The sequence below is a fragment of the Chiloscyllium plagiosum genome, unplaced genomic scaffold, assembly GCF_037043375.1.
Source record: "Chiloscyllium plagiosum isolate Xiang-an unplaced genomic scaffold, Cpla_swu_hap1 HiC_scaffold_19, whole genome shotgun sequence".
Lineage (NCBI taxonomy): Eukaryota > Metazoa > Chordata > Chondrichthyes > Orectolobiformes > Hemiscylliidae > Chiloscyllium > Chiloscyllium plagiosum.
The window spans coordinates 14482094-14507010 of record NW_028270157.1 but is presented as its reverse complement, the minus strand read 5'-3'; the positions used below and the strand labels follow the sequence as shown (position 1 = coordinate 14507010).

The 24917-nt window shown below is 44.3% G+C and overlaps 1 protein-coding gene across 2 annotated transcripts in view; it reads left to right on the top strand.

The window, feature by feature from the left end:
- The window catches only part of chst11 (carbohydrate (chondroitin 4) sulfotransferase 11), a 220534-nt gene that overhangs the window by 81191 nt on the left and 114426 nt on the right, over positions 1-24917 (top strand). For both annotated transcript variants that reach the window (XM_043709948.2, XM_043709947.2), the window contains exon 2: positions 676-761. In XM_043709948.2, coding sequence (XP_043565883.1) covers positions 676-761 — 86 coding nt within the window. The remainder of the gene's footprint in view (positions 1-675; positions 762-24917) is intronic.

The window sequence follows — 24917 nt, the reverse complement described above, 5'->3', positions numbered from 1 at the left end:
AGCACCCCCCACCAGTGTAGCACACCCTCAGTACTGCACTGACAGACAGCACCCCCCACCAGTGTAGCACTCCCTCAGTACTGCACTGACAGACAGCACTCCCCACCAGTGTAGCACTCCCTTAGTACTGCACTGACAGACAGCACACCCCCACCAGTGTAGCACTCCCACATTACTGCACTGACAAACCAGCCTAGAATTTGTGCTGAAGTTTCAAGTGATGGGCTAGAAGCCATTGGTTCCTTTTTCTTTATTCTTGCTGGGAATGTAGGTGTGACTGGCAAGAACAACATTGGCTCTCCATCCTTAATTGCCCTTGAATTGAGGGGCTTTCTAGGCCATTTCAGAGGTCATTTAAGATCAACCACATTGCTGTGTGCATATAAACTGCACCGGGTAAGGATGGCATAGTTCCCTCTTTAAAGGGCATGAGTGGATCAGCTGGGATTTTGCAACAGTTGTCGATTCTTTCATGGCTACCATTGCTGAGACTATTTCAGGTTTACAGATTGAATTTGGATTCCATCAACTGGGATTTCAGATCAATAAACTTTGGCAGTGCAGTGATACTAACATTACCCACAGCCCCCCCCAGCCCTACCTCAGACAAATGACTGGAGCCAATAAGGTAGACCACTTGACTGAGACTTGCTTGTGTTCCCTCTCGTGTTGCAGGGATACGGCGGGCCCCGTTCGGGGTGAACATCTGCTGCAGGAAAGGATCGCGGACTCCATTGCAAGAGCTCCAGAACCCAACCCAGGTGAGTACCCTCTGAGCTGCGTGCGTTGTGCAATTCACTCCAATGGCATGTACCAGCTGTAACCTCCTGTCCATTGAGGAAGGCCTCAGGGGGAAAGGTGGCAAAGTGCCAGAAAAGAGCAGGCTGTGACTGCTTTGATCTAGCTCCTGGGATTATGCTCAGGATCCTGGGGGGGAGGTGGGGATTGAGGATGATGGAATCAGGATTGATTTCCTTCTGTTGTAAATGTTTGTGCTCGAATGAATCCACATGGAGGGAGTTTCACAAATTGAGGAAAGCATGCAGTTCTTGATCACCGCAATGTATGTGTTGCCTTTTTACACTGTGCCCTGCAAAATCTGAAATTTGCAATGAGCATTGATGTAGCTCAGCAGGGTGTGATATTATTTTGTTATCTCAATTCGGAAGTCTAACTGATCTCCCCTGATTAATGCCCCACAGAGACCCAAGACGTGTTTTATCGAAGGGAATGCTTGCTTTGGGAATAGGATTTAAGCAACAGAATAAACCTCGTCAACTCACAAGCTCACACTTGTTTGCCTCACTGTTAGGTGTTAGGTTTTGAATCACTCCGGGGCCAATGTGCACTTTGCCGTCAGGGAGCTTTCACGAGGTAAAGAGAAAGGACTTTGAAACTGACTGCAAACTTTAAAACTTGAAAAATGACCAAGAAAAAAACAGCATCTGACTGATACACAAAGATGCATTGTCCTTGTGAGCGTAGATTGGATTGCAAATCCCTTTAATAGACAAAATTCGCAACACCTACAATGAGAATTGCTAATTATTAGTTATCTTGTTGGAGTATAGCTTGCACTGTTTGACTGCTTATTGCACACTTCTGTCTTACACTAAGAAAAGCTCACTCTACACTGTCCCCATCAAACATTCCTGGGACAGACGCAGCGTGGCTTCGGATACATAGTAACACTGTCTACTCTTTTAAACTGAAAGTAAAGCTACCTCTATCCTGTCAAACAGAAACTTAAAGTACCCCCTTCACAGTCCCATTAAACACTCCCATGAGAGGGATAGCACAGAGCTAGACACAGTGTAAAGTTCCCTTCATACTGTCCCTGTCAAACATTCGCAGGACAGGGACAGCACGTAGTAGAAACAGAGTATAGCTTGCTCCATACTGTCCACATCAAACACTCCAAGGGCAGGAATAGAACAGGGTAAGATACAGGGTAAAACTCTCTCTGCACTGTCTCATTAAACACTTCCAGGACCGGGATAGAATGGGATTAGATACAGAGTATAGCTCACTCCACACTATCCCCATCAAACATGCCCAGGACAGGGCAAAGTCTAACTCGCTCCACACTGTCCCCATCAAACACTCCCAGGACCTTTGAAGAGGGAGCTAGTTGGTTCAGTTACCCTGACTGACCTAATGTTCAGAGTAATACCAATAGCATGGGTTTAGTTCCTGTTTGAGCTCAAATTTAAGAGCAGCTTCTTCCCTACTGTTATCAGATTTTTGAATAGACCTCTTTAATTAGATTAGATTCCCTATAGTGTGGAAACAGGCCCTTCGGCCCAACCAGTCCACACCGACCCTCTGAAGAGTAACCCACCCAGACCCATTTCCCTCTGACTAATGTAGCTAACACTATGGGCAATTTAGCATGGCCAATTCACTTAACCTGCACATCTTTGGACTGTGGGAGGAAACCGGAGCACCCGGAGAAAACCCACGCAGACACGGGGAGAATGTACACACTCCACACAGACAGTCGCCCGAGGTGAATCGAACCTGGGACCCTGGTGCTGTGAGGCAGCAGGGCTAATTAGATTAGATTAGATTACATTACAGTGTGGAAACAGGCCATTCGGCCCAACAAGTCCACACCGACCCACCGAAGCGCAACCCACCCACCCCCCTACATTTACCCCTTACCTAACACTACGGGCAATTTAGCGTGGCCAATTCACCTGACCTGCACATCTTTGGACTGTGGGAGGAAACCGGAGCACCCGGAGGAAACCCACGCAGACACGGGGAGAACATGCAAACTCCACACAGTCAGTCTCCTGAGGCAGGAATTGAACCTGGGTCACCGTGCCATTAATATTAATGTTAATGTTGATCTCTCTCTGCACCTTCTTAGCTGCTGTAGCACTGTATCCTGAACTCTGCTCTGTTACCCTGATCCCTGTACAGCATGGAAGACAATACTTTTCACTGCAACTCAGTATATGTGACTGTAATAAATCAAATCAAAATCTCAGGTAGCCTTGAGCCCTGTCTACTTACATTGCCCCAAGACTGGAAGGCAGTGATAATCCATCATTGCTAAAAAACTGGCTGGAGAAATGGCATCGGCTAACAAGAGGTTCTGACTTTGGGTAGAACACACATGATGTAAGGTATATTTAGACATATCACATCATATTAAAATGACTGGGAAAGTTTTGTACCATTTTTCACTACTTTAAAGATGAGGAACTCGTTATTTCCTCGATTAGCCTTACCACATCCTGCTGCATTTATCAGCAACCAGTTCAGTCAGTAATCTAATCAGAGTCTCACCGGAAAAGATAACATGATGCACTTCCTTTTTTTTGCTGATATATTATACAGTTGGCTTTTAGCACTTGATGTAATTACTGTATGAAAGGTTATGAGAGAATGATAAAGTTACCTGTTAACAGAACCATCAGTACAATATGGAGTCCTTACTGCACAAATGGTATATGTTCCATGGCATTGCTCATCGTTGGTAGGGAAAGCCTGACAAGGCAATTGTTACAGGAAGTATGCATACACTTGGTAGAATTACATGCCATGCGCAAGACCTTGACTGTATTAGTGTTAAAATTTACCACTTTATGAGATATGAGCATCACTGGTAAGGCCAGCTTTTATTGCCCATCCATCTTTCATTACTCAGGAGCTGGTGATAAACTCCTTCTTGAACTACTGCTGTCCCTGCGGTGTAGGGAGACCCACATGGCTGTGGATTTTGACTGTGAAAAAATCCAATTCAGGAAGGTGTGACTGGGAGGGGAGCTTACAAGTAGTGATGCCCCCCATGTATCTGCTGCCCTTATTAGATTAGATTCCCTAAAGTTTGGAAACAGGCCCTTCGGCCAAACCAGTCCACACCGACCCTCTGAAGAGTAACCCACCCTGACCTATCTCCGTCTGACTAATGCACCTGACCCTATGGGCAATTTAGCACTGCCAATTCACATGACCTGCCCATCTTTGGATTATGGGCGGAAACCAGAGCACTCTGAGGAAACCCACACAGACAACGTGCAAACTCCACACAGCCAGTCACCGAGGCTGGAATCGAACCTGGGGCCCTGGTGCTGTGAGGCAGCAGTGCTAACCACTGAGCCACCATGCCACCCCTAGAGATGGTAGGACCTGGTTATATGTTGGTGTCATGGTGTGACCATTGATTAGGCAAATACTGAATTCACGTCTGTTCGAGTTTTAATGAAGATGGGATGAAGCCAATATGGAAGTGGTGCAATTGGCAGAAATGTAGCAAGCATTAGGAGCAAGACCATGTCATTGAGAGAATGTGTCCTTATACCACAATATAAACGGCTGGGTTTGCCCGTATTGCTTGCTTCAACCCCAATTGTAATTCAGCATCAAACCATACCCCAGTGTCCAGAACTGCTCCCATCCAATCACCAAATACAGTAGAAGACTCTCTTGACTGTTCCTCATTGCACTGTGCAAGAGTGTTAGAACTGCACTTATCCATGTAAGTGGGAGCATTCCATCAGACTTGTGCCTTGTTGATGGTGGATGTGCTTTGTGGAATCAGGAGATGAGTTACTCACTACAGGATACTCAGCCATGCTCTTGTAACTACTGTTTTTGCTTGGCTAATCCAGTTCAGTTCCTGGTTAATGGTATCACCCAAGATAAGACCATAAGACATAAGGGCAGAATTAGGCCGTTCAGCCCATAAAGTCTGCTTTACCATTTGGCCATGGCTCATATGTTTCTCAGCTGTATTCTCTTGCTTTCCTCTAACCCTTGATCCCTTTACTAATCAAGAACCTGTCTTTCTCTATCTTAAATACACTCAATGACTCCACAGCCTTCTGCAGCAATGAGGTTAGCCACCCTCTGATGAAGAAATTCTTCCTCATCTCTGTTCTAAAGGGTCGTCCCTTCACTCTGAGGCAATGAGAATTCAGTGACATTAATGTCATTGAATGTCAAGGGTTGATGTTTGGATTCTTGTCGGAGATGATCATTGCCTGGCACCTCTGGTGGTGCAAGTGTTATTTAGTCACTTGTTAGCCCAAACCTGGATATCTTTTGTACAATCTGATCATCAGGAAGACTTCTGAATGAAACATGAAAGTAAATCTTTGCAACATGAGGTACTGTAATAGAGTAAATCATTAATTAATTAATTCACAGAGGGTGGGGGGAGTTGCTGATAGCTGGATGGCTGGTTTGCAGTTGCCAACAGCATGGGTTCGATTCCCACACCGCCTGAGGTTCCCATGAAGGAATCTCCTTCTCAACTTCTCCTCACCCCTGATGTGTGGTGACCCTCAGTCATCTCTCTCTAATGAGAGTGCAGCCATATGGTCTGGGAAGACTATGGCGACTTTATCAGAGGCAGCCAATTGGATATCGTTTCACATTGTTGCCCGTTGTCTAAATGATCTTCTTTTTGGGCAGGATTATTTCACCATGTTCTGGGACTTCACGGAGAGGGCTAAAGGGGAATCAAGCACCACAAGAGGGAAATGTTCACATACACACAGACGCACACACACTCACACCAATTCACACACTTATTCACACACACACACGCACACTCTCTCTCACACATACACACTCTCACACACACGCACACATGCTCTCTCTCTCACACACACAGACACACACATATTCACACATACACACACGCACACTCTCACACACACATATTCACACACACACACGCTCTCTCTCTCACGCACACACACAGATACACACATATTCACACACACACTCTCACAAACACAAACACAAACACACATACGCACACACTCTCTCACACACACAGATACACACATATTCACACACACACACACACACAAACACGCGCACATGCTCTCTCTCACACACACACAAAAACACACACATATTCACACACACACACAAACACACATGCGCGCACATGCTTTCTCTCTCACACACACGCATACTCACACACACTCCCTCTCACACACATACACACACTCACAGACACACACACACGCGCAAGCATACACACACACACACACACACACTGAATAAGTAGCCTATTCCTCATCTCCCAATGGACCTCAATGGGAATGAGTCAAGAGCGTGGTGCTGGAAGAGTACAGTAGGTCAGTCAGCATCTGAGCAGCAGGAGAATTGATGTTTCAGGCAGAAGCCCTTCATAAGTTCCTGATGCTGTGCTTTTCCAGCACCGTACTCTCAACTCTGATCTCCAGCATCTGCAGTCCTCACTGTCTCCTCAATAGTAATGAGACATTGCGAAGATGTAGAACGAGGGTCTGACTCATTATCAGTTTTACGTCATTGTACAAAACCTAGATATGGACCCAGATTGTGAGTAATTTGCTTCTAAAAGTATCTTCTTCACTTCAGTATCAGAAATAGCTCAAGGTTTTTATGGCTACATTTTCTTTTGCATACTTGTGGGTTGCCAAGTGCTTTTGCACAATTAAAAATGTAAATACAAGGGTTAGTAATGATGGGCAATAGTGTGGGTGGCGATTTAAATGGATGGTCTAACAATATGGTGTTCATTGGAAGGTGCTGTTCAGGCACTGTGCATTGTACTGAACAGCAGCAGCTTACATTCCAAGTGCTGGCCACATACCATTCAAGTTGTTGTTAGGTTGGTGTCAGGACTTTTAATTGGTACAAGCCTTCAGCATTTCAGTAAGTTTGTCAGAACTTTGCTACAACGTCGTGTTTGGAATGTCAATTCCAGTCTGTTGTTCTGCAAAATTATTCCTATTGTCTTATCGGTGACGAAGACTTTTCTTTTAATCTTCCTGAATGAAATATACTGCAGTGTTCGAAAGGTTACATGAGGTTACAGCTTGTTTTGTCTTGCTGCATTTTTAAAGACTTGCTGTGGAGTTTTGCAGTTGCATTTTGCACTGGTCTGTCTGCAGTGTGAAAGCCAGCACTCCTGGGTCTGGCGTTTGATAGCAAGGCTGCGATGTGCACTTGGTAGATTCACGGAAGCTGGAGTCTATTCTCTCTGTTGAAACACTTCGCCACTTGGCAAGTTCACCCTGGCGTTGCCGTCAGCTACTCAGGGCACGTGGGTTAGGGGCCAGGGACAGAGAACATAATGTGCGAGACAAAAGTTGCCAAACCTGAACCTTGGGCCATTTCTAATGGGAGAAAGTGAGCACTGCAGATGCTGGAGATCAAGAGTTGAGAGTGTGGTGCTGGAAAAGCACAGCAGGTCAGGCAGCATCTGAGCAGCAGGAGGATCTATGTTTCCTGATGAAGGGCTTATGCCCGAAATGTCGATCACCTGCTCCTCTGATGCTGCCTGACCTGCTGTGCTTTTCCAGCACCACACTCTTGACCCATTTCTGATGGGTTTGGATGCAGAGGGGTGGATGGAGGGCTGTGTGAAACATAAACACTGGTGTGCCGAGAATTCGGTCTTTGAGCATTTGCCTTCTTAATCATTGCCAGCATTAACTTTGTGTGAGGAATGGAGTCTCTCTCTCTCTCTCCCTCTTTCTCTGTGTTTAGCAACCCCTCAGTGGGAGGATCAGGTGGATTGGCCATGTTGAATTATCTCGTAGTGTCCAGGGATGTGCAGCCTGGGTGGATTAGCCATGGGAAATGCAGGATGATGGGGATAGTGTGAGGGGTTCTGGGTCTGGGTGGGATGGTCTTCAGAGGGTCAGCACAGACTCGATGGGCTGAATGGCCTCTTTCCGCACTGTAGGGATCCTATGATTTTATGAGTGGGATGCTTACCACAGTAGTGGAGACCATGGCCTGAAGCTGCACGTGGAATCTGTGGAGACTGTGCCATTGCAGTTACCATGCCGTCCTGACAGTCCAGCGGATTCCACAGCCCAAAAGGTCAATAATTACTCAGCATGGCTGTGGTCATTCCATCCTGGAATGGAACTTGCACCCTGAGCTCCTATCTCTGAGGAATGGACACTCCTCACTGTGCCTGCAGGAATGCTCTTTAGGAAGCATTGGACTAACTGCATAGGAATCGTTTGAACTAAATTTTTTGCCCATAAGCAGCACAGAAGTGGATTGAGTCTGAGAAGTAACGTGAGGTATATGATACCCGAAACGTTGACTCTCCTGCTTCTCGGATGCTGCCTGACCTGCTGTGCTTTTCCAGCACCACAGTCTCGACTCTGATCTCCAGCATCTGCAGTCCCCATGTTCTTCTATAAAATGTTCTACACGTAGATCTCTATCCGCAGTGAACAAGCCAATGTCACTCTTGCTGTATCCTTCATTGCTTCTAGTAAATGTTAGCAAATCTAATATTCCTCACTGTCCACGTTAGCACCAGTGCAGATTCTCCCCAATCTGCCAATACCTGGGCTGTCTCACTGGCATGATTTGCTTTTCCAGGATCTGGTCTCTTTCCATCACCCAATCCTCCAGTCTGGAAGCTGAGAAGGAATGATTAACACTGGCTGGAAGTTCCAGCTATGTGTGTCACCCGTGCTGTCGGCTCTCAAACATCCTGAGTATGATGGGAAGCAACATTCCCTCTCATTCCCTCTAAGTCATGTTTGTTGCACTGTACTGTAGGAAATCTTCAACATAACTGGGCCACCACACACCTTAGTCTAATAGCTCAAATTATAGGCTACCCTTTACCAGTGACAGCCTCTCCCCAGTGAGCTCTCTTCAACAAGTTCCTCGGTTGATATTTGACAATGAAGAATAATAATTAATCTAATCATTTTTGGAGAGGTGTTGTCATACGTAGTTATTTACATTGTCCCTTTTTGAAAAGTGAGTTTGATTTTAAGATGGTGTCTAGAGTTGGGGAGTGGGGTAGTGAAGCTCTCAAAGTGGATAATATTTTGTACGGACCTTGCCTTTAACAGAGTTCACATTTTAAGGACTCTTTGTGCTGTGTATATACAATGTTGCGACTCTGCCTGACAATTAGTCTGCTATGGGTTTAGAACCGGCATACACACACGTACATTGTTTTGCTGTAATGTCTGCTTCATAACTTATAATGTGCCTTACTGTTTTAAATAGTTTAACTCACAGAGTAAACCGATCCCTAATGAGCGACTGGTTATTAGACCATTACCATTAATCAGACAGACAGGGCCACCCTGATCAGGAATTTTGGACGTATTAAACACCCAGTTACAGTGAATTTTCTCAGAGCCTCCTGTCCAGACCTAGCCTGCTCCGCAACAGAAGGGTGCAGGAGGAGGTTGGAGCTGAGTGGGGTCTGGGTGAAACGATCCCTGACAGCCACTGGTGGAGGCTTATGCACATCCTGAGACAAGGGAAGTCCTAGGCTCTGTGTCAGGCAGGGAGAGTGTTAATCAACTCCAACTTCTCCATTGTCATCTTTGTTTCACATTTTTAAACCCTGGCTGCTCTGTGCCTGATCCTATAGCACAAGGGTTTGAAAGGGCTAATGTCTGGAGCAGTGTGAGTAACACCTCCCGTGTGATGATGTAAGGGATCACACACGATGGGAATTCAGAGAGAAACGTCACGGTTTCAAACCAGTTGGCCATTTTCCGTAAAGCTGCATATAATCCCTCAATAAGTCATAAACTAGTGATCAACCCTATTGAAGAATCAGCAACAATGCCAAGCTAGACTAGCCAAACACACCTCAGATTCTATGGTCTGTTCTGTAAAACTGCTTGTCAATCTCTTCAATTGTTGGAGGTGAACTGTTACATTACATCTTCCAAATTCTATTATCATTTGCCCTAAAGAGACAAACCTTGTTCCAAAACACTCGTTCCAGTGAGACACCATCTACTTCAATCACTCTAGAGGATTCCTTCCATCTACCATTTTTTTTCACTTTTTGATTTTCAAAACTCATATTCTAAACTAGGTTTTAATTGATCAATAAAACCTTATAGGTTCTCTTCTGATTTTGCAAGTATTGCTGTATTGTCAGTGTAACACTTGTGTTCTTGCCCCCAGTTTGTACGCCTGGAAGTATATCTAATTCTCGGAATATCTGTGCTCTGTACAGATGGAATAAGTTTGGCAACTCTTCTTTCTCTGATTTGAACTTGTCTGATTCTAGGGTTTGCATTAAGTCACCTTGAAACCTTAGTCTTTGAACAAGCTCTTGGTCATCAGTCTCAACATCTGTTTACGTGGCTCGGTGTCAGATTTTACTTGGTGACACTTATTCAAAGTATCTTGAGACGTTTCGCTACATTGAAAGTGCTACATCAATGCACGTGGTTGTTATGTTTTCTCTACATTGCTCTGATTTATGTAGGGGTCATGTAAGTAGTCATTAGCATTGCTTTCACTTCTGATTGGAAATACTGAGTAGAATTCATCCAAAGCAGCAATGTGGGATATTTCCTTTAATCGGTTGGTAGAGGTGACATCTTTTATGCCAGGCTGTCATACACCAGGTACAATGTCAACTGTGTGGTGTGTAACGTAACATTGCACTGTTTGTTCTGGGTAGGTCCCTCTTATACTGTATTTAGTGAAGGTGGTGACTTGATGATAATGTAAGAGTAGTCCAGAAGGCCAGGCTAATGCTGTGAGACCAATGTTCAAGTCTCCCTGTGACATCTGGTGCATTTTAAATTTTGGAATTGAAAACCTGTCTCAGTAATGATGACCATGAAACTATCAGTGATTATTGTAAGAACGTATTAGGTTCACTAATGTCCTTTCGGGAAAGAAATCTGATGGCCTTAGTTGAACTTGCTTCAGATCGATAGCAATGTGGCTGATTCTTAACCATCTCCTGATCTGGGAGGAAGTGAGGACTGCCTCCTGATCTGGCCTAGAAAGCCACTCAATTCAATGGAAAATCAGGGATGGGCAAAAAACACTGGGCACCCACATCCAATGAAAGAGTGAACAATGCCCAATGACAAGGGGAATGAAGTGTTAATGCAAGTGTGAGAACTGTATCATAGTTAAATCAGGAGTGATAGCTGCATGTTGTGTCAAATTGTGTCCTATCCTCAAATGCTCAAATCATTGGAAAAACTATACTTGGGCTCAAATTCACATCATGAGAGCTTGGTAAATTAATGTTATTGTTAATGTTTAATATTCTGCACATTAACACAGGATTCATTGCCATGCAGATTATTCAATAACCGTGTCTTCTCATTTGACTGGAGAATTTACTTTGGCAAATTTGGATGAAATCACTTTGACAAACTAAGCTGTGTTTAAGCCGTGTTTACTTGCTGTTGACTGTAAAGAGGAGAGAGAGCTACAGATGTAAGGGAAAAAGAATTAACAAAATCTTGGAAATGCAGACCAGGAGGAAAAGCACAGTGACAGAGGGAAGCTTTCCTCAGTGTATCTGAGGTCTGTCTTTGCCACACCCAGTCACAGTAGTCTAAGCTAATTCAATGCCAATTTATACAAGTGCAGACTACAATATCTTTATTGCTAACAAGAAAGATTAGAGTTCAGGAAGAAAATCAAATTGTCAATGACAGTGATCTAGTGCTGACAAACAGATTGCTGAGGGTAAGTGTTCTCCAGTTTTATTACTAAAATACTGTGTCTTGTAAGCAGTAGCCATCAATCACTTCCCACAATGGCCTTGCTAAGAGGGCCACTGGCTGTTCCTGAGACCCTTTTGCGTCAGACTGTATATCAAAGGATTTCTGTACGTTGCCTCACTAGCACAATTTACTATTACTGGACAATAATAAAAAGTTTTTCTGCTGTGGTACTGTTTAAAGTTGGGCTGTTGACCCGATCAGGTAGATTTTCAATTTGGTACTGGGATTTCAGTGCTGCTGGTCCTGAGTGAGCAGTATTATAATATTTTAACAACAACTTTCCCACGCCAGGTGCCTCTGTACTATCGAGAAGGATTATGCCTGCTGACAGACCACCATTGTCGAGGGGGAAGCTCCCTGCACAGTCGGGATGGACAGTGGCAGAGGCTGTTACTAGTACACGCCAGAGGTCCATGCCATGTTGAGTGAGGAGAAATGCCTTGCCCCACGATGAGCTTTCAGCCCTCCATTTATATGGTAGCCTCTAGCGTCAGTACAAGGGCATCATGATGATACCAATCAGCGCCCATAACCTTCCCCATCTAGCCCTTCAAAGAGTGCAGACAAGCAGCAATATGTCAGGTATCCCTTTGGACCAGAAGACGCATAAGGAGGCCATTCAGCCCATCGAGTCCGCTCTGCTGTTCAATGAAACCATGGCTGATTTCACAATCCTCAACCCCACTTTCTGATTAAAGATCGGTACATCTAAGTTTTGAATATTCTTAATGACCCAGTCTCGACAGTCCTCTGAGGTAAACGATTTCACACTCACTCCTCTCTGAGAGAAAAAAATTGTCTCCATCTCTGTCTTCAAAGAGTGAGTCCTTACTCTGAGATTATGCCGTCTGGTCCTGGACTCCACCAATAATATTTCATAATGTCTCCCATCATTCATCAGCATTCCAATGAGTACAGGCCCAGCCTGATCCAGTGTGCTCTTTCCTAACAGTGTTCCTGGTCTTGTCTCCTAACCCACCTCAATGGAACTGGTGACATTAAGTCCATGATGTTCAAAAGACTGTGGATTCAGGTCAGATCAAATTTTGGGGCTGATTTCGACAGATCCTTGCTTTGTGATAGCACCAAGAGACATGGATGAGTACTGGGCAATTAAAGTCTCCAATTACTGTCTCCAAATGGATAAATAAAATTGAGTTTCAGCTCAGCCATGAGCTCACTGAATCATGGAATAGTTTAAGAAGGTGGAAAGACTACATTGATTTCATATTCTCTTGAGCAATATGCTGCATGATTTGCTTAAAGAATGGACAATATTTCCCAATATTTCTTGGAGAACCAAGCACGATTGTGCACTGTTTCATTGCTATATATGTTTGCATGCCCACACTATCCTTGTGCACCATCACAGAACACAATAGCTCCACATTTCAGTCAAACAGAGTGCATAACCTCCCCACATTTTAAAATGCTCATTAATATGATTTTTATAATCTCGAGCAAGTTCCAAAATGTTCATATGATTGGTCTATAATTACTTGAGTTTTGATTATCCGCCAAAGAATTGAAAAAAGCTGTGGTCAGAAACTGTGTTCTTGCAGATATCCATAAGTGTGCTTGGATATGGTGATGGATTAACTTGAAGTACCTCTCATCCATTTAAATACCACATCCTTTTTGGTATTAGTTAAGCCTGCTGTATTGGAGAGGTAGCCTTTCCCCACCTTTATTATGGTGTCAGACAGCAAACCTGACAGTATGACATGATGATACTGCAGCACAGTGGCTCAGTGTTTAGCACTGCTGCCTCACATCATCAAGGACTGGGGATCGATTCCAGATAACTGTCTCTCTGAGTGGCATTTGCAAATTCTCCCCATGCCTGTGTGGGTTTCCTCCGGCTGCTCCGGTTTCCTCCCACTGTTGGAAGATGTGCAGGTTAGTTGGATTAGCCACGCTAAATTGCTCAGAGTCCTAGGGATGTGCAGGCTAGGTGGATTAGCCATGGGAACTGCAGGGGTTACGGGGATAGAGGTAGGGGTTGAGTTGGATGCTCTTCATAGGGTCGGTGTGGACCCGATGGGCTGAATGGCCTGCTCCCGTACTGTAGGGATGCTATGGCTAGGTCCAAATATGATTGAAATGTGGAGATATTGTGTTCTGTGGTGGTGCACAGGGGTAGTATAGGCATGCAAACATGTACAGCAATGAAACAGTGCTTGGTTTTCGAAGCAAAGCCCCATGCCTGGTAATCGCGTTTAATAGACCTAAAATGATGCTACTTGACCTTATGTCTGAGGCGATAGTGCAGTCTTTATTAAGTGGCTGAATGCATTCCCAGTGGAGCGGTTCACTGACTGTTTGCTTACATAGTCAATCACATACAGTACCTTTTTAATTGCTGCTGACCTTCAGTTTGTTTGATAATATGCCTTCTCACACTGTAAACTGCTAATCAGTAACCTCCCTGTTCTGTTTATTGCTTTTTGGGACATTCATAGTTCAGCAGGAGATTAACTCGAATCTTCAGTGGAAATCCCCCAAGCCTTAAGTCATTTATATTGAATGTAATTTGCATTAGCCAGTCATCCACTTATACAGGCCCCACAGACGATATTAGATTATTAACCCTTGAAGATTTTTCTTGATGATCTCATTGACGATTAAAGGATTTGATCCGGTAAAGATGGAGAAAAGCTCTTTTCTCTGGTGCGGGGGAGTTTTGAAAAAGAGGGCACAAGTTCCAGGTGATTCTGAGGTGATGATAGAAAATAATTCTTCACACAAAGGGCAGGGAGAAGATTATCTCGACTCGCTGCTCAATCTGAGGATCGGTTGAAAATTTCATACCTTAGGTTGGTAGGTTTTTGTTCTGTAAGGCTGTTAATGGATCCGAAATGACGCAATGATTGTTTGGCAACAAACACCTCCACAGTACACACAGCAGTGTTGTCACCACACTCCTGTATCACAGTGAGAATTGGACTGTGTGTTGGCGATGTCATAGAGGCACAGAGTCATAGAGATGTACAGCACAGAAACAGACCCTTAGGTTCAACTCGTCCATGCCGATCAGATATCCCAACCCAATCTAGTCCCATTTGCAAGCACCTGGCCCATATCCCTCCAAACCCCTCCTATTCATATCCCCATCCAGATGCCTTTTTTTTAAAATATATTTTTATTGAGAAAAAATAGATTTTTTAATATTACAACAAGGACAAAACAATGCAATTCAAAACAGTACAAAAAAAATCCAAATAATAAAAAACCCAATCCACCCTCATGTACAAATGTATAAACATATATAGAAAAATATAGAATTATAAAAAACCTAAACTAGCTATTTAACTATATAAATAAATAACCGACAACAAACAAATAAATAGTAATAACTCAGCCCAGCCAAACAAAACACTCATACATTCACAGTTCCTCCTCCCTGGATATTGGACTCGTGAAACACAATCGTTACGGCTATATAAAAGCCCTTGTTAGTGCGGCAGATAAATCTGTGTCCAGGTATTTCAAAAAGGACTGCCATGTCTTGTAAAAATTCTCAGTTTTGTGATGTGCCATATTTGTGAGAAAATCCAAGGGAATATGCTCCATAACAATCTTCTGCCAACCCGACAGGGCCAGATGCCTTTTAAATGTTGCAATTGTACCAGCTTCCACCACATCCTCTGGCAGCTCATTCCATACACGTATCACCCTCTGCATGAAAAGGTTACCCCTTAGGTCTCTTTTATATCTTTCGCCTCTCACCCTAATCCTATGCCCTGTAGTTCTGGACTCCCCCACCCCAAGGAAAATACTTCATCTATTTATCCTATCTATGCTCCTCATGATTTTATAAACCTCTAAAAGGTCACCCCTCAGCCTCCGACGCTCCAGGGAAGAAAGTCCCAGCCTGTTCAACCTCCCCCTATAGCTCAAATCCTCCAACCCTGGCAACATCCTTGTAAATCTTTTCTGAACCCTTTCAAGTTTCACAACATCTTTCCGATAGAAAGGAGACCAGAGTTGCACGCAATATTCCAACAGTGTCCGAACCAACGTACTGCACAGCCGCAACATGACCTCCCAATTCCTGTAGGAGAAAGTGAGGGCTGCAGATGCTGGAGATCAGAGCTGAAAATGTGGTGCTGGAAAAGCTCAGCAGGTCAGGCAGCATCCAAGGAACAGGAGAATCGACGTTTCGGGCATAAGCCCTTCTTCAGGAATTTCCCGCCAGACGTAGTCGACGATGCCCTCCACCGCATCTCTTCCACTTCCCACTCCTCCGCCCTTGAGCCCCGCCCCTCCAACCGCCACCAGGACAGAACCCCACTGGTCCTCACCTACCACCTCACCAACCTCCATGTACAACGTATCATCCGCCGTCATTTCTGCCACCTCCAAACAGACCCCACCACCAGGGATATATTTCCCTCCCCTCCCCTATCAGCGTTCCAAAAAGACCACTCCCTCCATGACTCCCTCGTCAGGTCCACACCCATCACCAACCCAACCTCCACTCCTGGCACCTTTCCTTGCAACCGCAAGAAATGCAAAACTTGCGCCCACACCTCCCCCCTTACTTCCCTCCAAGGCCCCAAGGGACACTTCCATATCCGCCACAAATTCACCTGCACCTCCACACACATCATCTATTGCATCCACTGCACCCAATGTGGCCTCCTCTATATTGGGGAGACAGGCCGCCTACTTACGGAACGTTTCAGAGAACACCTCTGGGACACCCGGACCAACCAATCCAACCACCCCGTAGCCCAACACTTTAGCTCCCCGTCCCACTCCACCAAAGACATGCAGGTCCTTGGACTCCTCCATCGCCAGACCATGGCAACACGACGGTTGGAGGACCAGGCCTCATCTTCTGCCTGGGAACCCTCCAACCACAAGGGATGAACTCAGATTTTTCCAGTTTCCTTATTTCCCCTCCCCCTACCTTGTCTCAGTCAAATCCCTCGAACTCAGCACCGCCTTCCTAACCTGCAATCTTCTTCCTGACCTCTCCACCCCCACCCCACTCCGGCCTATCACCCTCACCTTGACCTCCCTCCACCTATCGCATTTCCAACACCCCTCCCCCAAGTCCCTCCTCCCTACCTTTTATCTTTGCCTGCTGGACACACTTTCCTCATTCCTGAAGAAGGGCTTATGCCCGAAATGTCGATTCTCCTGTTCCTTGGATGCTGCCTGACCTGCTGCGCTTTTCCAGCAACACATTTTCAGCTCCCAATTCCTGTACTCAATACTCTGACCAATAAAGGAAAGCATACCAAACGCCGCCTTCACTATCCTATCTACCTGCGACACCACTTTGAAGGAGCTATGAACCTGCACTCCAAAGATCTCTTTGTTCAGCAACACTCCCTAGGACCTTACCATTAAGTGTATAAGTTCTGCTAAGATTTGCTTTCCCACAATGCAGCACCTCGCATTTATCTGAATTAAACTCCATCTGCCACTTCTCAGCCCATTGGCCCATCTGATCAAGAAAAAGAATTAAACAGAAATTGAGGGCACCTAGAGAGATCCCACCAACAATATCTCTGCCGCACCCTCCAGGTTCAATGGGAGGACCGTTGAACAAACGTTAGTGTCCTTCTTGAAGCCGGCTTTAAAGCGTTCTTGGAAAACGTTTGCAAAATGAACTTAGACTCCAGAGGACTGCAGCACGGTTCTCCATGCAGCTGGTGTTTCTAAACTCCCAAATTGCGAGCATTTCAGGGAGGACACAAAACAAATGATACAGTGACACTCTGCATCACTGCTTGAAGTGCAGCAGCATTGACATTACAGCCTGGGAGGAGCTTGGTGCCAATCATTCAATAGGGGGTGATGGTTTGTCCTTTAAGCTGCATGATGCTTTCAGCCACTCAATGTCTTACTGATGAGGTGAAGTGGCAATAGAGAAAGGAAGCAGATCCCGCACTCTGCTTCCCATTACGTCATAGGACACGCTGCCTCGTGTCTGTTAGTACCATCTGTGATTGTTGCTGAGTCATATTCAGGATCAAGGTTGATGGAAACTGTCAAAGGCTTGGCTTTAGTAAATCTTACATTTTATTTACCTCTGTCTTTTAACTACGCACAAGACAAGACTTTACACAAAGCTTCTACCAGGAACCGGGACACCGGCACCAATTACCCCCACCGCCCCCTGACCAAACACTTTAACTCTCCCTCCCACTCTGCCAAGGACATGCAGGTCCTGGGCCTCCTCCATCGCCACTCCCTTACCAACAACACCTGGAGAAAGAACGCCTCATCTTCCGCCTCGGAACCCTCCAACCCCAGGGCATCAATGTGGACTTCACCAGTTTCCTCATTTCACCTCCCCCCACCTTACCCCAGTTCCAAACTTCCAGCTCAGCACCATCCTCGTGACCTGTCCCATCTGCCCATCTTCCTTCCCACCCATCCCCTCCACCTTCCCCTCTGACCTATCACCTTTACCCCCACCTCCATCCACCTATTGCACTCTCAGCTACCTTCCCTTCAGCCCCACCCTCCTCCCACTTATCTCTCCACCCCCGAGGCTCCCACCCTCATTCCTGATTAAGTGCTCTGGCCCGAAACGTTGATTTTCCTTCTCCTCGGATGTTGCCTGACCTGCTGTGCTTTTCCAGCACCACACTGTTGACTTGTACCAGGAACTGTCTGCCAATAATTCTGGGACTCTTGAGATCTTATAACACTGATGATGTGGACTGTTTTATTCACAAATTAATATTTACTTTTCACAGTACAATACCCAAAGACCTAAAAGATGACACGCGGTCCATTCAGTCACAGGAACCACCAAGGTAGAATCTCGCAACTTCTGAGTAGGCAACATCTTCAAATCAAGGGATGGCTGATGGTAGGTTGATAGAATTAACCTGCAAGTCAGTCAGGCTCCAACTGAAAGATGGAGCAATCAAGGAGTTGAAAGGTCAACTCACATTCCAATATTTCTTCTAGTTTCCAAAACGTTCATCTGAGTACTTTTGTTTTTAGCTGTACAAAAATCTGCACCTTAAACTAATGCTATTTGTAACTACTCCCACTGGAAGGTGTACAGCACACTCTTGCAGCATCTTCACATAGCCATTGGACTTTGTTTGCTAATGCGCTGTGATATCCATCATTCCACATCATGTTGAGATCAATCCCCTCTTTCTGCTTTGTCCTTTCAATGTGGTCTTTGCAACATTTCAGCTCCAATCAACTGGCAGAATATATTGTCATTTTCCTTTCTGGATGTCATTAGAGTTCCTTTTGCTCTTGCAATCTCAAGAACCTCTCCATTGGCCTTAAGGTCTTGATATGGAACTTTCAGCAAATGTCTTAGCATCGACTTTTCCAAGGCCTCTGTTTTCTTCGACAGATCTTTACTTATTGTCCATGTTTCTGAGGCTTGTAGAAACGTGATGGAGTTTAGTTTCAGATAAGTTTTCTTCCCTGTAACATTGATAGCAAAGAGTAAAGATGTGAAACTGGTCCAGAATCGAGGGTGTGATGCTGGAAAAACAGCAGGTCAGGCAGCAACAGCGGAGCAGGAGAATCGACGTTTCGGGTATAAACCCTTCATCAGAACTCTTGGCCGAAACTTCGATCCTCTTGCTCCTCAGATGTTGCCTGACCTGCTGTGTTTTTCCAGCACCACACTCTCGACTCTGACCTCCAGTATCTGCAGTCCCCACTTTCTCCTGAAATTGGTCCAGAGCCCGTTTTTGGAGCCAGACAGCAAGAATTACGTCAAAAAGGGACAAAATGGCCTGTCTCAAGTGAAGGGAGCCGTACTATAGGACTCTGTGCTATGAATTATTCAGGCTGAGTATTTCAGAGATATTCACAGATGTAGATGTACTTCTGAGGTGAACAGTAGTAGGCAAAAATGTAACAGAAGTGTAGAACACTAATGACACAGATTCACCTATAGAATCAGTAGAAGCCCTACAAAATATCGTTGATCAATTAAAATCTAGAAGTTCAGAATATGCATTGTGTATGAACATCAAAGAGTCAAAAGCAATCGGAGATCAAAGGAATACTTTGGAGGGACTAGGGTGAAGATTAAAGTAGAGGGTATTGGTAAAGAAAAGGTCATCATAGTTTTACCAGGTGATAGGACCCCTCTCATTGGAGGAAGATGACTGGTGGTTGTGGTCACTACACCTCAGTTGAGAAGGAGAGTCCTTCATGGTAACCTCAGCCAGTTCAGGCATTGAACCCACACTGTTACAGTGCATCACAAACTGGCTGACCAACCAACTGAGCTAACCAAGCCCTCAGAGGATGTCAGACTGGAACATGCAGATGGATAAATGGTAATGGACAGTTGCAGATGTGATGCAGAAGTTGGAAGAAGATGATAAAAAAAGTCACAAGTTATTTAGTGATGTGTTAACAACAAGAAAACGCAAGCTGGCGACAAAGAAAAAAGCTCACATTTGATCCACTTTCCTGTTTTCGTTAGTCACACCCTAAGCTAAGGGATACAACAGCTCCTCAAGATGAGAGGGAGGGGTATTTTTAGTAAGAAGAAAACTCTGCAATAGGGAAGCTGGTGTTGTGGTGGTGGGTCAATGTGACTTTATTGAATGAGGAAGCAGGGGTGAAGATTGAAAGGGTCACTGGCACTGGTATGTTGAATGTTCTTCTAACGGCAGTGGAATGCATGTTGAACAAAGACCCTCTTTAGGAAGAACTGAAACAACAAAACCTAGCCTGTTAGTAGCCAGGGGAAGGTAGGGTTCAGGAAGATACTGGGTGGACAAAGGTTTGGGTGGTGAAATAAAATTTGTATTATCTGTATGGACCATAATTCCCCTTCCAAGCTTGGGTTTCGATGGAGTTGAAAGCATTTTGGCAAGGAGTGTGTTTCAATGGTGAGTGTGATGTTGCCAGTTCATATTCCATCAACCAATCTGGAATTCTACCCTATAATATTGCGAATATCTTGCCTTCCAATCACGATGTGCCGTTTTAATTTAGTGCCTATTATTTTTCCATTGATCCGAAGGCAGGCATGGAAGGGCTGTTCTTTTGGAAGGGTGTCATTGTGCAGATCTTTCACAAACACCTCAGTAAAGCTCTTGCCATCTTTTCCAATGCCTTTTAATTTGTATGTTGCCAAGTATCTCCACACATTCATTGATTTCACGACAAACTCTAAAATGCTGGAGTGCAAACATTCTACAGACATCGCCTTTTAACTTTGAACCAAACTGGAGACTTTAGAACTCAAACTTTTTATTTCTTGTTATATTTTGTTTATGTTCTTCTGAAGATGTTACAAGATGAGTAAGCCCTGTCTGTGCTTTGATGTACAAATAAAGTCTGTGCTGATTGATTTAACCTTGCGAGCTTTGTATGGCATTCAGCCTTAAGTTAACAAAGCTTGTTATATCCATCAGAACAAACATTCCTTCTTCTCATGTGGTTTTCCAAAACTTCCTCTCACATGTGGACCTCTTTCCTCCCCAAACCAATCGTACACTGTTCAACTTTACTGAATGACTGATACTTTAATAAGCCATTGGATCATTGGGCTAAGTTCTATTCAGGTTAGATATTCCTAAGTCAAACACTGAAGACAAATTTCTGACACACACACACACACACACACATATACACACAAGCAACTGAACAACAGCATAGGATTAATTAATGACCTCTGTGAGAAGCAACCCCTATGTAACAGCAACCATATTATAATTGATGATATATTCAGTTTGAGGGAGACAGGAGTGAGTCTGAGACTTGTTTCCAACTTAAGTATGACCTATTATGATGGTATGAAAGCAGTGCTAAACTGAATTGAAAAATTAGGTTGAAAGGAGTGTCAATAAGAATACATTTAAGGGGACATTTCAGAACACACCGAGTAAGTACATTACAATCAATAAGAGAAAGTCAAAGTGATGGACGCATAGACTATTAAAAAAGCTCAGAGTGACTAAAAGATTAATAAGGAGGGAAATATTATAAGAGAAAACTATCCAGAAATACAAAAGCAGATAGTAAGAATTTCTATAAATGTTTTAAAAACAGAGATAAGAAATTGAGTGCTGATCCTCTAGAAATTTAGTCTGAAAATTGATCATGAAAAATAAGGAGATAGCAGAAGAATTGAAAAGGCATTTTGCATCGGTTTTCATGATAAGGAATGCAGGAACATTCCAGAAGCAGTAATAAATCAGGAAATGGAAGGAAGGGAGAAACTCTGGAAAATTCTAGTCATCGGAAAAGTGCTACTAAGTAAACAGTCAGAGCTGCTCAGGTCTGGTGGATTTCACGCTATGTTCTTAAAAGAAGTGGCTGGTGAGATAGCTGATTCATTGGTGTTAATTTTCCAAAACTTCCTAGAGCTGGGAAAGATCCCATTGGATGGGAAGATAGGAAATGTAACTCCTTTTATTTAAAAATGGAGGGAGACAGAAAACAGGAAACTATAGGCCATTTATCCATAGGGAAGATATTAGAAGCTAATAATAAATAAGTTACAGCACTTTATCCATATGCTACGGATAATGGGGAGTTGGTGGATATACTGTATTTGATTTCCAGAGGGTATTTGATAATGTGATACTTCAAGGATTGTGGCAGAAATAGAAGTTCAGTGTGTAAGGTAAAGTGAGCATAGTCCCAGAGGGCCACTCTCTCATTAAAGAGAGACAATTGGTGGTGAGGGTCACCATGGCTCAGGCATGGGGAGAAGATTGTGAAGGACAGTGCTTCATGGTGACCTCAGCCGGGCAGGGATTGAACCCACACTATCAGTCTGCTTTGCAAACTAGCTATGCAGTCAACTGAGCTAATTGACATCCCACAGTGAAGGCTTGAGGGGGGTAGGTGTGTGTGGCCATTTCTATAAGAAGGATTGGCTGATGGGAAACAGAAGTAGGCATAGATGGGTCCTTTTATGATTAGCAAGATGATACATGTCACGTGACACAGGGATCCATGTCGAGAGCTTAACTATTTCCAATTTATATAAAAGACTTGGATGACAGGACAGAAGGTACAGTGACCAGAGTTGCTGATGACACAAAGGTGGGTAGAACAGAAAGCTGTAAAGACCACCCAGGCGGACTTCAGAAAGATTGGGACAGGCAGTGAGTGGGCAAAGATCTGACAAATGGAGTAAAATGTGAGGAAATGTGGGATTGGCTATTTTGGCAGGAAGAATTAAAAAGAAGCATATTGCCCAAATATTGAGAGCTCCGAGATGCAGAAGGATCTGGGTGTCCGAGTGCATGCGCCACAGAAGGCTAGTGTGCAGGTAGAGCAAGTAATTAGGAAAGATGATATAGAGTGTTATCATTTATTGAGAGGGGAATTAAGTCAAAAATATAATGGTTATGCTTCAGATACACAGGATACTGGTGTGACCGCATGTGGAGTGCTGTGTACAGTGCAGGTCACCTTATTTAAGGAAGGATGTGAGCACTTTAGAAGCAGTTCAGAGATGGCTTCCCAGACTAAAACTCAGATTTGGCAGATTGTTTCATGAGGTGAGGTTAGACAGGCCAGGCTTGTATCTGTTGGAATTTAAGAGAGTAAGATGCTGAAATGTATATGATCCGGAGGAGTCTTGACAGAGAAGATGTAAAAAAGATGTTTCTTCTTACAGGAGAACCTAAATTAGGGGGGGGGGTGTCATTGTTTAAACATATACGGTCACCACTTAACGCACAGACTAGGCAAATGTTTTTCTCATAGAAGGTTGCGTCTGGAACTCTGTTCTCAAAATGGTGGTGGAAGCAGAGTCTTTGAATATCTTTATGGTGGAAGTGAACAAATCCTGATGCATAAAAGGTTTTGGAGGATAGGCAGGAATGCAGATTTGTGGTTCCAGTTATGATCCTATTAAAATGGCAGAACAGGCCAGAGGGGCCAAATGGCCTTCTGCTCTCTGCTATTTAAAGGTCAGTTATTTATTTGAAGGAGTATGTGACCTTGTGTATACGATTGTGCCAGCACTCACTCTCTGAAGGGAAGCCCTTACTGAACTCAAAATGTGGAGATTGGAGAGATTTGCACATTTATGATGAAAGCCAAAATATCATCATTCAGCACATGTTGACATTTCAATTTACTACAATTTACCTCTCCAGGCTTATTAAAATCTGTAATTCTGAGGGTGTTGGAAGTTCTTAATATTAATAAATGCAACCCCCATGAGTTGTGTGGAATTAGAATGGAAAAGCGCTGACAGAAGACATTTTGAATAGAATTTTTTTTTACTGTTAAATAGTTTTCAAAGCAGATAGGAATATGTGTACAATGTGTTTGAGAGAGAGAGAGAGAGAGTGCATTTTTGAGGCTATGACAAGGGACTTTCAAAATGCCATGTCTAATATTCTTCAACACAGGGAATAGCAAGACAGCTCCCAAGCATCATTTCCAAGTTCAAGCACATAGGCACTTCTGTTTTGGATTTAAGCTTTTTGGATGATGTTTGTTACTTACAAAAAGCTCCCAGTTGTGAATCGGTGCTTCCCCGAAGTTCACGTTTCCCTTGTCCAGTTTGTAACAGCGAGTGGCCCATTTCCCTGCTCAGCCTCATAAATTCTCGCTAATGTTGAAGGGTACAGGTCACTGACCGGAAACTGTTTTATCCCGAAAGGAGTCAGAATATGAAGGAAACTTGGCGGTGGCATGGAAAAGTGTTGATGCTAAATTCAGGCATGATCTATTAGCCATGGTTCAGTTGGGAGCGCTCTCATACCTCAATCACAAGGTTCTGGGTTCAGGCCCAAGGAGCAGAGTGTCTAAACCAGGGCTGAGACCCCAGTAATGAGGGAGTGCTGCACTGTTGGAGGTACTATCAATCAGATGAGAGGATGGATCAAGCTACAGCTGGCTGAAGTGCAATAACCTTGGGCACTATTGGTTGGTTGTGTCGCCATGGTCTTACCAGACCGTAGGGGTTGCTCTCACATTAGAGAGAGAGAAGTGACTGGTGGTGATTTAGCCTCAGGCAAGGAAAGTGGTTGAGAAGAAGAGCTCTTCATGGTAACCTCAAACCGGTGATGAGAATTGAACCCACACTGTTGGCATCACACAGCTCTGTAAACCAACGTAGCTCCAAGCTGAGCTAAACTGATTCCCCCAGGGCACTACACCGAAGGAGGGTAGGAGAGTTCTCCCTGGTGTCCTGGTCACTTATGTCACCCTTGTTCACTCAACATCACAAAAGCTTCTAATCTGTTCACAATCAAGTCTGCTATTTATAGGATCGAGCTCATTGAGTCATCGACTCATACAGCACAGAAAAGGCCCTTTGGCCCATTGATTCCGCGCTGACCTATCTACACTAATCCTGCTTTGCAGCACTTTGCCCATAGCCTTGAATGTTATGGCATGTTAAGGGCTCATCCAGGTACGTTTTTAAAGCTTGTGAGGTTTCCTAGCTCCGCTACCTTCCCATCAGCGCATTCCTGACCCTCACCACCA